At 38.8% G+C, this 17,153-nt stretch overlaps 1 protein-coding gene across 14 annotated transcripts in view; it reads left to right on the top strand.

Moving 5' to 3' along the window:
- Positions 1-17,153, top strand: part of CACNA1C (calcium voltage-gated channel subunit alpha1 C) — a 444,106-nt gene that overhangs the window by 246,144 nt on the left and 180,809 nt on the right. For all 14 annotated transcript variants that reach the window (XM_026841170.1, XM_026841183.1, XM_026841181.1 and 11 more), the window contains exon 5: positions 589-728. In XM_026841170.1, coding sequence (XP_026696971.1) covers positions 589-728 — 140 coding nt within the window. The remainder of the gene's footprint in view (positions 1-588; positions 729-17,153) is intronic.

Here is a 17,153-nt window from a genome sequence, read left to right as displayed (position 1 = left end):
CCCCCCCCCCTAAGTGGATTGTTGGTTAATAAGGACAGCAAAGTATTGGCAGCAGAAAGGGCAAAACCTAAGATTTGTGCTTTCTTGCCCTTCTGCTCAATGCTCACAGAGTATGTCCAGACTGTCTGGTAAGGACAGCCTGGAGACTGCCTTCAGAACCTGGCCCACATTCTCTGCTGGTGGTGACCCTTTAAATTCAGCATGAAGAATTGCCAGAATGGCCATTTTGAAACACCCAGCATGCCCCAGCATGCAGGGCAAGGAGCACACCTCCATCTGCCACCAGGCAGGCTGATCGCTGGGGTAGTCTATAGCTAGCTGCAAGGAGCCATTAAGCTGAAGCAGGAGCATGTCGTGTTTATGTCTGCTCCAGAAACAAGTGTTTTGTAAATGGTATAGACATCACCATTAGGCTATTGCATATGGGAAGAGTCTGTCTCTCCACCATATGTGAATGTCGACTGAGATGTGTGATACTCTTCACAGGTTTGTGAGATAGCTTGGGTGATATGATGATGATGATCTCTGTTCCTGTTTAGCCCAAGCCTTGCTGTCTGCCTACAGATTGTTTCCTCTTTCTTTTTGCAGGCTTTTTAGTGCAATTTTAGAACAAGCAACCAAAGCAGATGGGGGGAATTCAATAGGAGGAAAAGGTGCCGGATTCGATGTTAAAGCACTGAGGGCTTTCCGAGTATTACGTCCGTTAAGGCTGGTATCTGGAGTTCCTAGTAAGTAACGTAATTGTTTTTCTTTTTTGTATGTCTGTGGGGGGACATGGGTCAGGAGTAATTTGTGTAACAATTTTGAAGATGGAGCATGATGCAAATTATTTTTGGTGTGTGTGGGAGGCCTTTTTTCAAATTAATGTATTCATGATAAATGTGGTATTAATCACAACCAAACCAGAGCTGAAGGGGAATGGAAGTTTCATGGTATGTCAGTCTGATCATGCAACATTTGTAACCAATGAAAGTGGGAAATCCAAGATTTTCATTATTTCAAGCAAAAGAACCTTTAAATAATTGTGAAGTCACAGTGCATTTTTGGTACTATAGCTACTCAACCTTGATAGAAATGCTGTATGGTCATTTGTGTTGATTTTGGAGAGAGAGGAGCTTTTTCATTAAAATTGCATTTTTGTCTTTGTATGTGATGTTCTGATCAACACCACTGGGAAGAATTTAGAACCTACAGGACATAGGGCAATGACAGAGTCATGTTCTCTGTTAGTCTTATTTGCTTAAATTATTTGTAATGCCTCTGAGAAAGTCCTCAAGCAGCTTTTGATAGTCTAACATTTTCGTATTTACAGTGAAGGTATCAGTAAGTGGAACTCTAGTAATTCTATTGTGGAGGTGAAATATGGAGATCACAGAGTGGGAGGATTGTATTATTTGGCTTGAGAGTTTATTATAGATGGGACCTACTGGCCATTTGGAGAGAGGGTTAATCGAAAGCTGTCACTGCTTTCCATGTTTATAGCAACAAGAGATATAGGTAGCAGGAAAGGAGTTAATCTTCTTCAGAATTGCTGTGGAGATAACTTTGTTTATTTTTATTTGGGGAGCTTGCTAGTTTGGTATCTTGAAGTACTTCTAACCTTAGTCATTCAAAAACCTTAATTTACCATAAACTCTGTGAAATCATCTTAAACATCATGATTTATTTATTAGGAAAAAAAAGCAAGAAGTTCTTTTTCTTTGACTTGTTTTCTGATCCACTAGGTTATATGAGAGCCATGTTTGCAGGCTTTCCTCCACAATCATAAAGGGTTGAAACTTTTTAAATGAAAGGTGAAAACATGTGGGAGGATCTGAAGCACTGATAAAAGCAAAACTTACTGGGGCAGTTGACAGCACTACTATTTGTTTTCACATAAGGCCATGTTTGTTAACCTGTCTACAAGGCCTCTGCTTGTGCCCAACTCGGGGTTACTTTGGGCATCAGTGAGTGAGTAGAAAATATTGAAAAGTAAATGCTGTCTATTAGGCAACTAAGGACCTTCTCGTCTGATACAGAACTAACATTCACTCTTCATGCCACCTCTGTTAAGTAATACTGCAGTGGCAGACAATCATGTCCCAGGCAGTACCTTCAGTCCATGCACTATGCAGCTCTGCTTTTGGCCAGATTTGTCTCTTTCCAGTCAGAGAGGGACCTGGGGGGGTTGATTGACAGCTGGCTGAACAGGAGCCAGCAGTGTGCCCAGGTGGCCAAGAAGGCCAATGGCATCCTGGCTTGTGTCAGCAATAGCGTGGCCAGCAGGGACAGGGACGGGATCTGACCCCTGTACTCGGCACTGGTGAGGCCGCACCTCGATTCCTGTGTTCAGTTTTGGGCCCCTCACTACAAAAGGACATTGAATGACTCGAGCGTGTCCAGAGAAGGGCAACGGAGCTGGTGCAAGGTCTGGAGCACAGGTCGTACGGGGAGCAGCTGAGGGAACTGGGGGTGTTTAGTCTGGAGAAGAGGAGGCTGAGTTGAGACCTCATCGCCCTCTACAGCTCCCTGAAAGGAGGGTGCAGAGAGCTGGGGATGAGCCTCTTTAACCAAGGAACAAGCGACAGGACAAGAGGGAATGGCCTCAAGTTGCGCCAGGGAAGGTTTAGACTGGGTATTAGGAAGCATTTCTTTACAGAAGGGGTTGTTAGGAATTGGAATGGGCTGACCAGGGCACTGGTGGAGTTCCCATGCTGGGAGGTGTTTAAGAGTTGGGTCAACATAGTGCTGAGGGATACGGTGTAGTTGGGAATTGTCAGTGCCAGGTTAACAGTCGGACTAGATGATCTTCAAGGTCTTTTTCAACCTAGTTGATTCTGTGGTTCTGTGATAAAGTCTATTCTGTGTGTGCTTTTCAGTCTGCACTGGCACCCACTTAATTCCTGGATGTAAATTAAGTTTTTGTAGTTCTTTCCTAGTTCTTCTCTGATCTACGTCTTTTGGCACTTTCTAGTTGTGGGCCCATTGTATGGCAAGGGGAAGGAACTCAAATTTAAACATGTGGATTGGAGTATTCTCAGTCAGGTGCTGCTTATGCTGGGACCTGTTCTGAGAGTTGTTCTGACATAGGTTGAGCTTAACTGTGCTTATAGCTCTTGCTGTTTTGGAGAACAACATGTGTTCCATAAGGCAAAGGGGTTTTGTTACTACTGTTCAAATCTCTTGAATAGTGCTCATAGAGGACTAGAGGAAACTGAGAGCGCCAAATCTGACAGTTTGTATCCACATGCATATATGATCCTGATCCCAGCATGGACTGTCTAATGGTCCATTTGTGGGGTTTCTCATCAAGAGAAGTATTTAACTCACACCAGAACAGAACCAGGAAGCCTGGTGCATGCTAACAAATATTTCATCTAAATGAAATGTCAGTCCAGTGTGAAGCAGGAGAACCATCAGCTTGACCTGACAGGCATCTTCTATTAGTCTTTATGGTTCTGACTAGGGATATATTTATTGAACCAGGCTTCTTTGGGGATGCTGTGGCTTTTAGAAAGCCTACTGAGATCTGTAGCTAATACAGTCTTAATCTTCATTAGGTATTTTTCAATTGTACAAATGCCTGTTGATTAGCCTAGATAGATGTTATCACATCCATATGTATTAGAGCGTAACTTTTCTTATGAGGCCTTTTAATAAGATTGCCTAAGCCAACCATAAGTAGTACATTAGAGGATTACATTATTACATAATGTTAGTGCAGAGGTTTAGAAGTCAAATCTCTGGGTCCCATTCAAGTTCTGTGCCTGAGACATCATAAACACCAGTGGGTGAGTTACTGGCATTACACTTGCTGTGTTTTGCCATCCATAAATAAATGCCTTTTGCTTCTTTCCCCTTCCAAAATGTAGTAGACGTTTCCACTGTGAGGAGATAAACTGTGCAGATTTGCCCTAAAATTATATGAATGTAACGTGTACTGCAACTTCTTATTATTTAACAGACTCTATAAGTATATGGAAGCAGCATCTCGTTAGTAAGAGGGTGTTCTCTAGGCCATTGGCAGCTGCCTTCTACGTGGAAAACCCAACATCTGCTTCTTGGCTTGAGGTCCAGATCTAGCTACCACTATTTGGAAAAAATTGTAAAGCACAATGATTCTTATAAACCAAATTTATGAAGCACATGGTGAATTTTTGCATGCAAATCTTAAACTCATCAGGACTGGGTTGGGAAATAGGTTGTCTGAGGTGGAGAGGTTGGCTTGCAGCATGGAATCTTTTTTTCTGAGTCAAAAGATTTTGCATAGTTTTTTTTCTGTCTGACTCAATCCGTAGAAAAGAATCCAATCTGAGAGGGACATCTTTTATGTTCGGGTTTGATCATTTAAAGACTTGTTTGAGAATATAGAGAGTTTCCACATAAGTGTGATTAGAACTAGGGGAAAAACATATGTATTGCCCTCTAAAGGAAATTACTAGTGCCTGCATTTTGCAGATGGAGATAATGAAGCAAAAGTTCAAGGTTTAATGTAATACTTTCGGAAGTGTCTTCTAATTCTATATGTCTTATATTGGCTACCAGTTGGCTAGACACCTGGCTCAACACGGGTATCTGAAAGCTTCAGATAGATGGATAGAGGATATTAGCTTCAGAGCTGAGAATCCCTTTTCTCTGAGTCTCATCCATGCTTAGTTCCTGGGACTTGGCTGTCTCTTGCCAGAAAGTATCTCAGTGACAAATTCAGGGACAGTGCAGCACAAGAACTGGTTCATCTGCAAGCAGTTGTTCACCCCCAGGCAGACAAGGAAAGATACCTTTGACAATCCTTGTTAAGATTAAACCGTTCCAGGCCCCAAATTATTTTAGTGCCTCCTACAATCAGAAGGATTTGAGGTCATGAATTCAAGACAGCCTGAAGACTACATCTGGATGACTGTTATGGGCACATAAATATTTTATAATCTTTAAGAGAACAGATTATACTTTTATTCTTTGTGGTGTATGGACATTTGCAAGACCACTTGTCATAAGGAAGGAGATAGACATTTTGTTTAGAAGATGAGACAGACATTTTTTACCCGCCACTAAAACAGTTGTAGCATTGTGGGAGAAGCCTTCAAAGGCACTAAATTTAATGGCTTTGCGTTCCCATTACACTTTCAAACATTCATGTTAAGTATTTACATGTTTTCAAGCAGTACAATAGGGATTGATTTGGGCTTTTTTTTAAAAAAAAAAAAAACGGTTTGAGTTTTTTTCTTGAAACCTTTTTTTGGAGTGAGAAGTACAGTTTTTGTTGTGACTTTGTGAGGTGCATGGCAGAGTGGTGAATTAGATACTTCCACAGCTCTCATCCCAGTGCTGATAGTTGCTTTGTGAACAAAATAAAATTTAAAAGGGATAATTAAGTAAATGTCTTTTTTTTTTTTTAAATTCTAACTCTTTTTAAAGTCGTACTGTTTCTGGAAAAAATGATCCACTCCTAGTCTAATGCCAGTTTAAACCTGGCATTACCTTGCAAACTAATAGTGAATATTTTCAGAAGCCCATGGCTGATTTAGGTTTCACATTTACACATAAGCACTTTATATCATTGATACACAGGTCAGACTTCACTGTTCAATTATGCTGTTACTGTCATACTAACATAATTCTTGTAGTGCATACTTTATTTCAGTTGCTGAAATAACTGTGCTGCTAGTATACCAAAGCAGTCTTCTTGTTAAAAAAAGAACCCTTCACATGTGCCTTAAAGCACCCATCTTAATGTGGCATTAAAATCAATATATTGTTTTGAGAAAGGAGAGAGAAGAAAAACTATTCCCTTGACGGACATAAGTAGACAAGTGCAAAATCAACATGTATACCATAACTTAATCACTTTAGTGTCTTGGAAACTGTTACTCAGTATCTCCTTTGGCAGAAATGTAATGCATTGCAAAGCTTTCTAGGGACAGAATCAAGTCAGCCCTTTTGAATTAAGAGTTTTCTGTTGGTTACTCTTCTATCTCCATTTCATATTATTACATATTTTAAAACTTGTTTTAAACATTTTGTGCTTGAGGAGGGCAAAAAGAAGCATCCAATTTGGCAATGAAGAAGCATGATCCAATTAAACAAGAAAAGCTGCAAAGGATAATCAGTTACTCCTACGCATGCTAACTCACGCCTATTTAATTTATTAAATTCAATTTCTATCACTTTTATTCATGCTGCACAATTATACCACCTCATACATTCTGTTCATCCTCTTTATGTTGTACTTTGTCTTCATGTAACTGCATTATTGCCACTAGTTATTGCCTATCTGATATTTGCCAAACTCGATTTATAAACTCTTCTAGATAACTCAAAAGCCATATAATTTGAATAGCTGTTGTACTCATTGTATTTTCAATATCCTCTGCTGAACACCCAGATTTATGTGGGCAGAAGACGATGATATCCTTGACAAAGGTAGAGAAGAAACTTTACTGTTCCACTAGGACAAAAAACTTGCCATCTCTTTCTCTTATTTTTTAAAAAGAACCACAAAAAACAGCCTGTGATGTGTTCTAGCTTCACTGGAATCTCCTAGCAGGAGAGAGATATTCAAAGGCAGTATAGGTAGGTCTCTAGCACCAGTACTTATATGGTCTACTGGAGATGCAACAATCACATAACTGGGAAACAGAAGGTATAAGCAGAAGAACCTAAACTAGACCCTCCTCATGACAGTCTTTCTGTCAGTGAAACAGCAGTCTGTAACCTGACTGAGTATACTTTTTTTATGTTAAATAGAAATAAGACCAAAACTTTCATGCATGAATGTCTAGAGATTACTACCTTTAAATAACTAACTAGAGCAACTAATTTTTTGGAATGATGCTGCTGCTGAAGTCCATAACTGCTCTGAGTTCATGTGAAAATTGAGCACCTTCAGACAAGGTGTATGAAAACTTTAGACATTTTTAGATTTTGGTCTTTCTTATTACCATTTGTCCTCATTTCCTCTGAAATGCTATTCTCTGTTAAAACTTAGAGTGCTTTCTCAGTCTCAGCAATGTTCTCTACCACATATTCATTGCAGAGTTTTCTTCTCATTACCACAGACTTCTTCCATCCTTGTCCCAAACTCTCTGGCATTAATCGGATGGTTTCTTTGTACTTTGTAGTATGTAGGAAAGTATTCTGTCTTTACTTGCAAAGGTTCTGATGGATGTGAGCCATTCAGGTGTATATATATGATGCCATATTCACCACATACAGCAGTGAAGATGACAAGTGAAAAAGCCCCTGAAGGCTCTATGAGAAGAGTAATGCATGAAGAAAGTTTTGCCCATTTGAGAGATGCTGGATTGGCAAAGTCATCCAGCTGGGTTTGTTGTTAATTTGCTATATTGTTTCAGTGAAGCGAGAAAATCTAAGGGGTGATTTTTCTTTTCTGTTGAGTTTTTGTCTGTGTGGGACACTGCCTAAGTACATTGTGCGTACTAAATTACAGTCAGTTTTTTGGGACAAGTAAGAGAAAAAGCCTTTCAAATACTACCATTTTCCAGTGAAGATTGTTCTTAACTCAAAGACTGGCAATATTTCTTATTTTACCTCCCCTTTTTTAAGGAATAGGATTTAATCTAATAATTTCAAATTATAGGGGAATTCTTCCTGTATGATCTCGTAATTCAGAGATACCCCCTACTGAGAGGAAAATATGAGGGGACTTTTACAGCAAAATATAAAGTAACTTAGAGAGTTTAAGATAGTAGGGACATGTCAGACTCACCGTGGTAATCCTCCTAATGTAAGACTAAGTAAATCTCATATTAGATTTCAGGACCCTGAATTTGCACTTGAATGATTTATAAAAATTGTGGGTTTGATGCTTGTTGCTTATCAGAAGGCATCTTAGTGCTGGGAGCTAGAAACTAGTACTATGCTGAAGACAGTCTTCAACTGCACCCAATTTGTAGGTAGTGTACCTAACCAGGGGGGAACAGTCATAATGTTTTCTCTCTTGTGTAATCCTTGTAAAGCTGAATTTGTCTAGAGGCCAAATTGAACTCAGGTGTAATTGAAGCCATTCTACCTGGTGCATGGAGAAGGCTAGGCCAGTAAATAAGGACCAAGCACCATGCAGAGAGCCCCATTCCTGCTGCAGGCACAGTGCTCCCGAAACCTTACATTCTGCCTATACTGTAAAAAGCAGGGAGAACGAAATGGTGATTTTTAAATACCCTATGCTCTCTCCCAGGGGAAATTCACTAGTCTCTTTTTGTAGCATCATGTCAACTTTGGTGTGTCAAGCCGCTTTACTGGAGGATGACGATAGGACCTAGGGCAGTGTTACATATTGTTAGTTCTTTCTGTATCTCAGTGTGCAGCAGTGACATTTGCCTTATTCCATCATTGGCACCTGACTGTCTGGCCTGTGATTGCTGTCCTGCTTGGGCTTGCGATGCTCTTCCCAGCTACTGAGACAGCGCAGCTCAATCTATTGCAACGGTTCCATTTTGCAGCCGTTGAAACAAACACACCCAGTGTAGTTATTTGGCTTGCATTTGGGATATGGGTTTTTTTTTTAGTGCACAGTCAAAATTTTCAACTGTAATTTCTCATTGTTTTCTGCACAGCACAAGAAAATTAACACCACTTTATATAGCTGAGGAAATAATGTAATTGAGCCAATAAACACAGAGGATTCAAAAAATCCAAAACAACATCTCTTTTGAGAACCATGCATTTTTGGAATATAACAAAGAAATGTGACCTGTTGCCTGTTTCTATATGTTGAATAGCACATATTAAGTCTTAAATTTTAAGCAAATACTAACTGGCAGTCAGAAAGACAGGTTTGGTTTTTTTCAAAATGTGTATGCTTCTGGCAAAGTATAGTTGATAGTCATCTGTTTTGCACATGGTTTGCATTTATACACTGTCACTGGTAGAGATAGGGGCTTAAATTTACCCTCCTGATGCATATGAGGTTATAGTATAAACAGCATACCAGTGCAAGCCTTCAATGTGAGGAGATAGAAGTGGCCTGATCAAAGCTTCCAAAGTGTGAGAGGTTTCTGTGTTGGTACATAAGGGTAGAGTAAGCTAGAGTAGACAACACACTTGGCAGTTTACTGCCACCAGACCTATGTGATAAAGGTCATTGACAACAGGGAATTGCTGCAAATACATTTGGGCAAAATTTGGCTTCCAAATCTTAATTCTGCCTTAAACTGTATTGTTGTTACATTTAATAATGTCAGCTTTTGCCAAGTCCCGTTCCTTTTTTTGGTCTTGGGCTCTAAAAGCTGTAGGAAACGTGCTCTCAAGCAGATTTCTTACATTCTCTTTCATTCTTGGACAAGGCTTCTCAACCATCTGTACCATCTCTCCAGCACATAAAGCACTGTATGAGGACAAGTTGCACCACCTTTCCCATGTCATTGCCTAACTGTTTTTAATCTCAAGTGGCCAATTTGTTTTGCTTTCATTACAAGTGGGAAGACAGTGTGGAGAAAAAAGGAGAGAACAGTCTGTACCAGATATCCTCATTAAGCTTATTTCTTCATGGTTAGCTTAAAACTACACATGCTTGCAAGTCCTTTACTTACTTAGGTCACCAATACTCAAGGGAGTAATTTGATTCTAGCGTAGCATCTCCCATAAGTAAGGATCATTCCTGTGAGTAGGACTTACACAGTCAGGACCTAAGGCATGTTTCCTTGAGTGGTACCTCAACCTGCAGAATGGTGTCATTTATGGAAGAAGAGGTTAACTTGACGTAGCAAAAAGGGTTTTGTTTTGGTAAGGAAGATTACTCACAGAGGCACAGACTTCTTGTTGTAATAAAGATTTGTCTTATATTTAAGGAATGCCAATGAAAACAGGGAAATATTTATTATTTGATCTTGGCGATGTAGCTCTTTTAAAAATAGCGCTAATTACGAATGTACCCAATAATTGTGTCAGCCTTTATCCTACCAATTACTGTGTGTGCTGGCATGATTATTCAACATGTCTTCACAACAGAACAAAACAAAAAATCCCAATGCCATAATGTGGGACCACATCAGGGTGTAGGCAGTTCCTTCCAAATGAAGAAAACTAAAACCCACACTGACATCAAAGAGCAGACATGGAGATAGTAAAAAAAAATCCTAGCTTGGCTTAGTAAGAGGTTTTTCAGAAGTGCTCTGGATGGATCAGACTTTCTTTCTAGCACCTTCTTTTCACTCTCTCAGTAATACCTCGAGTTCTCATTCAGAATGCTTGCAGGGCACAGCTCTGAGAGCCCATGCCATCAAGATGCTTGTCCAAAAGCATCTGAAAATCTAAGAATGCCATCTGCTGTCTCCTAAGAACAGTTTGCGTTGTTTAGATATGCTTTTACCTGGACCATAAAGGAGCAGAAGTATAGGTACAGATTGTAGCTAACTGGTATCAGCAGGAGTGTGTCAGGTTCCCAGTTGTTCACTTGTAATTGCTGGCTGTTGCTGTCTCCATGACGGGCAAGGGAAGTAAAGATACCGTCTACTCTTGTTTAATTCTTGCATCCTCTCCCAGATGACATCTCTACAGCATCTGGTATCATCCCAAGCTTACATCAAATGTAATTTCATACTTCGATTCTAGTAAGCTAAATTTTGTATATTAGGATCTTGTACAGAAAGATTTGAAGTTCTTTGTTCATTTTCTTAAAGTGAATGTATGCCTACTAATTTGTTACTGAACTGTTGAGACTTTTTAACATGCCTAAAGCTTTCTTATCCTCTCTCAGAAACACACACTGGGTAGCATTTGTCTTGGAAGTGGAATATGAGAGTTCATAGAAGAGGGTTTTTCTCAGAACACAAGGTGGTACGTGGATGTTCTGAGACTCTGGCATTGTTTTAATTAATTCTGTTTGTCCCAGCCTTCCAAAGGCATTTTTAGATGCCTGTAGTCATTGTGATTTTCACAAAACATTATTGAAATATCAGGAAAGCACAGAGCAGTGGACTAGTCAGATAGTTCTCTCAACAAGTGAGTACATTTTAAGTCTCCTGTTCAGTTTCCACATAAATTTTTTCAGTGGTGATCTGAATTTGTAACGATATTGCATCTTGTACAAGTGCTATAGGAGAAAAAAAAGTAAACTGAACTGAGAGGAGGAAAATCTGAGGAAATATATTTTAAAATGTCAGTAGCTACACAAATCTGTTGGAGGCCTTCCCTCTTCTCTTTAATCTAGTTTCTCCAAAATCAGCAACTGCTGTCTGAGGTATGTCTGTTTCATATTACTGTGCTAGTTGAGAACACGGGAATACTGGCTGATACGTACACCTAATAAACTTATGCGTAAGATGTTCACTGATGGAACCAATAATTTGTTGTTCTGATCATGGGAAAGTATTAAGCAAAGGCAAACTGCAGCCCACCTAACATGCACATCTCTTAACATTTTATCAGTTTTCTTTCTGCCAGGGAAAAGGGAAGGAGATCAGACATCTTTCTTATCCCCCCTTTTTCCCAGAAGCAAATCCAATTCCTGTTTAACACATGTAACGATAATGTATCCCATATGTGTTTTGCCCTTTGTTGCAACTATTTTTTCTGAGTTGTCTGAATAGCTATGCCTCTTATTTTTTCAGTTTTAGATTATCTTCTCCTGGTTTGACCTGCCACATCTATCACAATTCAGAAAACGTCTGCTATCCCTCTACAAAGAATCTTTGTTTCAACTTCAGTAACGCTAAAGGTGCTGAATATTTTTACATCAGAGGCATTTTTGACAGAAAATAGCTCATGGAATAAAAGAAATAGAATAAATTGTAAAAATTCTATTTTGGTCACATTTTCATAAGGGTTACTAAATTTTGTTTTCTTTAGGAATGAAAAGATCTACAGAAATACAATTTCGTTATCAGATTACAAAACCTCCTCTTTAAATTTTCAAGGGTCTCATCTTTCAATCAGACACCATTCTTGCAGAGGGCTCCCCTTTTTGAAGACAGTAGTACATAGCTGGTGTGAGCACTGGGACATATCAAATGTTGTATATCTTAGAAGTATAATCTGTTGGCTTGTTTTCTTTTATATTATTGTTAGCCCATTAAACTAGCAGCGTGGCTGACATATCTGTCTTGTTTTGCATTGGCTGTTGGATTTAGTGATTTATTTTTTTTTCTGCAATAACTGTTGATTCTTGTTTGTTCAGCACATTTCTGCCATTGATGTTTTCTCATAGGTGGTTGCTGTGCATTGGTTTTTAATGTGTACTGAAAGTTACCAAAAGATGAAGTTCCTTTTGATCAGGTTTGATGTCTTGGTCAAAAATCAAATCAATATGTCTATGTATCCATATAGACAAGCTTTACAAAGGCCTGTTTTAAATATAACAGTTCTGTTGTTTAGTATAAAAAACTTTTTACATTCCGGTGTGGAGATTGTTATTTCACTCAAAATCTTTACTTTGGAGGGGGCCAAATTCCACTCAGATTTATATTTGTAGATTTCTGTATCTGTAAAGAATTTAAAGTAGGTGTTCAGTTTGCAGCAGGAGAGCCTTATGACTCCCTCTTGACAGCTTATTATATGTAAAAGGAAATTCAAAATAAATAAATGTTTAGTTCCAATGTATTCCAGCAATACATACACAGTCTTTATGAAAATCTTTTGAATTATGCAAGTCATAAAGAAAGTTACAATGAAAGTAAATATCAATAAAGAACCATTCTTTCATCTGACAAATACATCTTTACAAAAACTGCAACCATTAATTTTTCTGTCCAAACACACTGGAGCTACCCAGTGAGCTAAAAGAGGGTTTGCTTATTATATCAGAAGGCACTTTTTCCCCTAAAGCTGTTTTTTTATCTGATGCCTGCAAGTAGAGTTTTAAGTCTAATCAAACCCATAAAAATCAAAAGTAATTCTTACTAGTGTGGAAAAGAAAAACACCTGGAGTTACTTAGGTATTTTGAGAGGGGACTGATTAACCACTGAATAGACAAGTCCCTAAATCCAAACTCTTTTCTTAAAACGAAGAGGCAAAGTTGTTCAGATTTGTCTGGCCATGTCTTTTCAAGGATTTTGACATTGTACCACGTTTTTATTAACCATATTTTTAGTAGTTTAGAAAGAGAAAACAAATCTCATTTATGCAGTAACAGAAGTGATAACACATTGTGTGGTTCACATAAATTCTTTCATTACTTGATCAGGTAACTTTCTATTTTTAGGTTCCTAAAATATGCCTGAAAACCCTCTGTGACAGCAATTTTGAAAATGTCATGTTATGCCTCTCCAGAGGCATATGCCCAACTATGCCCATTAAGAGCTATTCAAAGTTAAGAGGTGGAGCAAATTTTCTTCTCCAAGGCTATATATCCTGTGTCTGTCATATACAATGCTGCGCTTCTACATAGATAGTCATCTAAAGAGAAAGTTTTAGGGTTTATCCAGTATTTTGTTTCACTTCTTCTGTCATGAGAAGAAAAAACTTAGTGTAGCTCAGGGTAAGCCAGTTATGATAGGCTTGGCGCGTTTAACCTGCAAGATCAATTTTTGTCATAAGTATATTTTTCTTCAAGTACTGCAAGACTGGTATCATCCCTAGATGCCCTTTTTCACATTTGCAGCTAACTTTTGTTAGCTTATTAGCTTTTCACCATTTTAAACCTGTACATGAGTGACAAGTTAGAAAGAACAAGCATCAGAAGAAGGAGCCCCAACTAAAAGACTCTTATTTGGAGGACAGAAGGGATTATTTAACAATGAACAAAAGGGCCTAATGTCCACTTACCTGGGGAACTATGACAATAAACAGTTTAAAATAATGCTTTTCATGACTTCCAAGATTTTGGCAACTTTACAAAGGCATTTATAACCCAACAGTCATTAGTTCACTACTTAAATGCTGATACACTCATGATTGAGACTCAAGTGCTTTGTTTTTGTTTCTTTGTGCTCAAGAGCCTGTTTCTGTTACCATGATGCATTAGTACTTACTCCTTGTTTAAGAAACTACATTTGTCCATAGCTCCATAACTTAAGAAACTACATATTAGTCCATAACAACTTGTTTAAGAAACTACAACCTTAGGACACAGTAATGTGTGCAGTCATTCCTCAGAGCTGTGTACAAACGGCATCTGGCATTCTGAAACAAAGCTTTTTCATCATTATCTTAATTCAGAGGGTTACAAAGGTTACCCCCACCCACCCCCGGTCCCTGCATTGGTTTGGGGATTTTTATGTTCACCTGACCAAAGACAGTACAGCATTTGACACATTCCTATAAAAGTTTTCTGACTGAATCTAGTGGCACGGGACTAGACCAAAATTTGCTCCTGTACTGGAGCTTGAAAGACTGTTCTCTGCTTGAGAATGAAGAAATTAAAATAAAAAGTGAAAGTACGATGGATCATTTCACTAAGAACTGGTGAAGTCTTCTGGCCAGACTGTCTATAGCTTTCCATACCTCTGCAGAGAGAGGGGTGAATAAAAGATCTATTTGTGATCCTGTACAGGGATTAAGTATAGATAAAACCTTTACAATGAGCCCAAGAACAGTTTTCTCGGAGAGTCCATGATCATTCTGTCAGCAGAAAATCAAAGCTATTTCCTAGGAAAGCGTGACAGCTGATCCTTGCTGGCCTACAGACTGCCAGGGATCCTGCATGCCTGTTATGTACCTTACTTTAATTTCATTTTTAGGAATCCTTGTCTAGCAATGAATACTTGACCTCATCCCACCTCCTCTCAGAATAAGACTATTTTCCAGTGCACTGCAGTCCTTGTTCAAAACTGCCTCAAATTTAACTTACTGAACTTAATTGTGGGTTTGCTCAAAATGGTCTTTTTTCCATAATGTGCATTTTTCAGTAGACAGTTAGTTGCCATTTTCCTCTCTATACTCGTCCTCTATATGCAGGTAGCTGCATGGAAGGGACACTTCACCTTTTTCTTTTTTTTTTTTTTTTTTTTTTTTTTTTTTTCCTGGATGAACTGAGCTAAGTTCAAATGACTGGAGAATGAAGTTGAGCTTGTAGGAGCTACCTAATGTGTTGGGACTGGAAAGATGAGCAAGGTCTTCTAATCAGCAAGCAACTTTATAAATGCTTTGAACAAAAAGCTATTAATAAACGTTAAAGCCCCCTGGAAGGGGATGCTTCTGTGAGCGGTAGTAGAGGTTTCCTCCAGGAGAGGGGCAAAAGGCCTAAGGCAGTCTGTACATTTATCCAACCATACTGCTCAGGCACCCAAAAACTGGGGCTGTGTGGCCACCATGCTGAAGGCAACCTGTCTTGTTTGACTGTTTAAGTTAGGTCACTCTGACAGGCAGAGAATATAGAAGACAAATTGCTTCCCAAGAGAAAAGGATCCAGAAGGAAGAGCTGAATCCAAGAGGTTTTTTGTGACTTTTCTGTTTGTTCTGCAGTTCCTTTCTCGCCTCAAAGGATGAGGCAAGAGCAGTATTGCAAGACGTGACTAAAAATAAAACAATTGTTCTTGCATGCACAGGCCCACTTGTATATATCTCCTTTTGTGTGTGTGTATTTCAGTTTGAGAAGTCAATGAAAGAATGGTTTGGAAATGGAGGAATGAGAACATTGGGAGCAGATGCCAAAACTTTCTTTTTTCTATTCATTCTAGCATATGGTTTTGAATTGTATGCTCATATATGTTTAAATAGTATTACCTACTCCAAATAGTCACTGTTCCACTTGAAAAGTACCTTTCCTAGTTTTTATCTCTTTTAACTTTGCTAGTTTTCTGTCCTGTGTTGTGTCTTTCCTTCCTATTGCAAGACCTTCTCTGTTATTCTTGAAATAGAAGTGACATCTGCAGCCCCAAGAACGCTACACTACACCCACAGAATTTGCTTTATCTAGTAATCTGCTACTAATATTTTGAGACTCCCACAAGACAGTAAGGGACTACCTCCCCAAATTGTTACCATGCAGCTGTCCTTAACTGAACTGTGCCATATGAGTTCCCTTCACAGCACTGATGAAGAAAGTCCTTAATGTTTTCCCTCACAAACTGTTGCAGATGTACTTATCTAAGGTATCTTGCCATGACTGTGGATGGTTTTGTGACAAAAATGTTGTTTTCCAGGGTTCCTTTAAAATTGGTATAAAACCTTTCATATTTATGAATATTTAATATTTTTCCATTTTCTTAGCCAATGCCTATGTTTATTAAATTATAAACATCCATTTGGGGGAATATTACCAGTTATATTGCTTGTGGTTTGGAAATAGAGATAAGTGTAGTGTCAGTCTCTTAGTGTATCATCAGAAATAACTGTGATTGGGTATGGTGAATAAACTCTACCACTTAAGAGTGATTCCCAGAAGCAATCTGACTCAGGCACTGTGCTGAGTCACAAATTCTTCCTTGCTTCTTCATTGCTTGCAGAAATAGTAGTTTTCTTCTTAATTATATTAGCAGAAAAATAATTACTTCCCACACCCTTGGCATTGGCTTAAGCATGAAAATCTCTGTGTCTTTGTGTGTGTATCAAGAGGCAAAGGAGGGATGGATGGAGTTAAAGGTCCTCTCCTTTCCCTTTCATTCCTGCTCATTCCCAGGAGGAATAGACTGTGCCTACTCATACTCCTAGTTCAGGCAACACCAAGGTGTAGGCAAAATATAGACCTGCAAAACCAATGAACGAGTAGACTCAGGCTACGCTTTCTGCAAAGGTCTGGACTACTAATATGATAAGAACAGGAAACCACCCTGTCCAAGTTTGATCCAAAATTGAAGACACATGAAAATATGACATAGAGCTCTGCTTGGAAAGGCCTAAATGTTTTTTTCTGAGACCAACCTACCATTAGTTTCTTTGGATATGTTCCAAAGCACAACAATGCCAAGTGCATTTTAGAAGCTGGTCTCATGCACTTTTTTTTGTGCCATCTTGCTGAGCATTGGTTAAAATCCAAAAAACCTTGTAAGTACACAGTGGGGTATGTAGGTAATCCCATTGCTTTAGGTGCAGACACTCACATGCTTAGGGATAAGCACGTTCTTCAATAACTGCCTGAACTGATGAGACAAGAACCAGCCCCTCCTGTGATTGTCTTCCTGAGAGAAAAATACAGCATCATATAATAGCTCTAAAACACCTGCAGCATCCCTAACAGTGTATTTCCCATAGCTTTGAGAAAAATCAATGTTACTTGGTATAAGCTCTTTTCCTTCTTTCTTCCCCATTCTCTCTACTCCCCAGTTGTGCCCTAAACTTT

The sequence above is a fragment of the Athene cunicularia genome, assembly GCF_003259725.1.
Source record: "Athene cunicularia isolate RWA chromosome 1 unlocalized genomic scaffold, athCun1 chr1_part2, whole genome shotgun sequence".
Lineage (NCBI taxonomy): Eukaryota > Metazoa > Chordata > Aves > Strigiformes > Strigidae > Athene > Athene cunicularia.
Note: the sequence above shows the minus strand (reverse complement) of the source record. Positions and strands in the feature narration are given on the sequence as shown.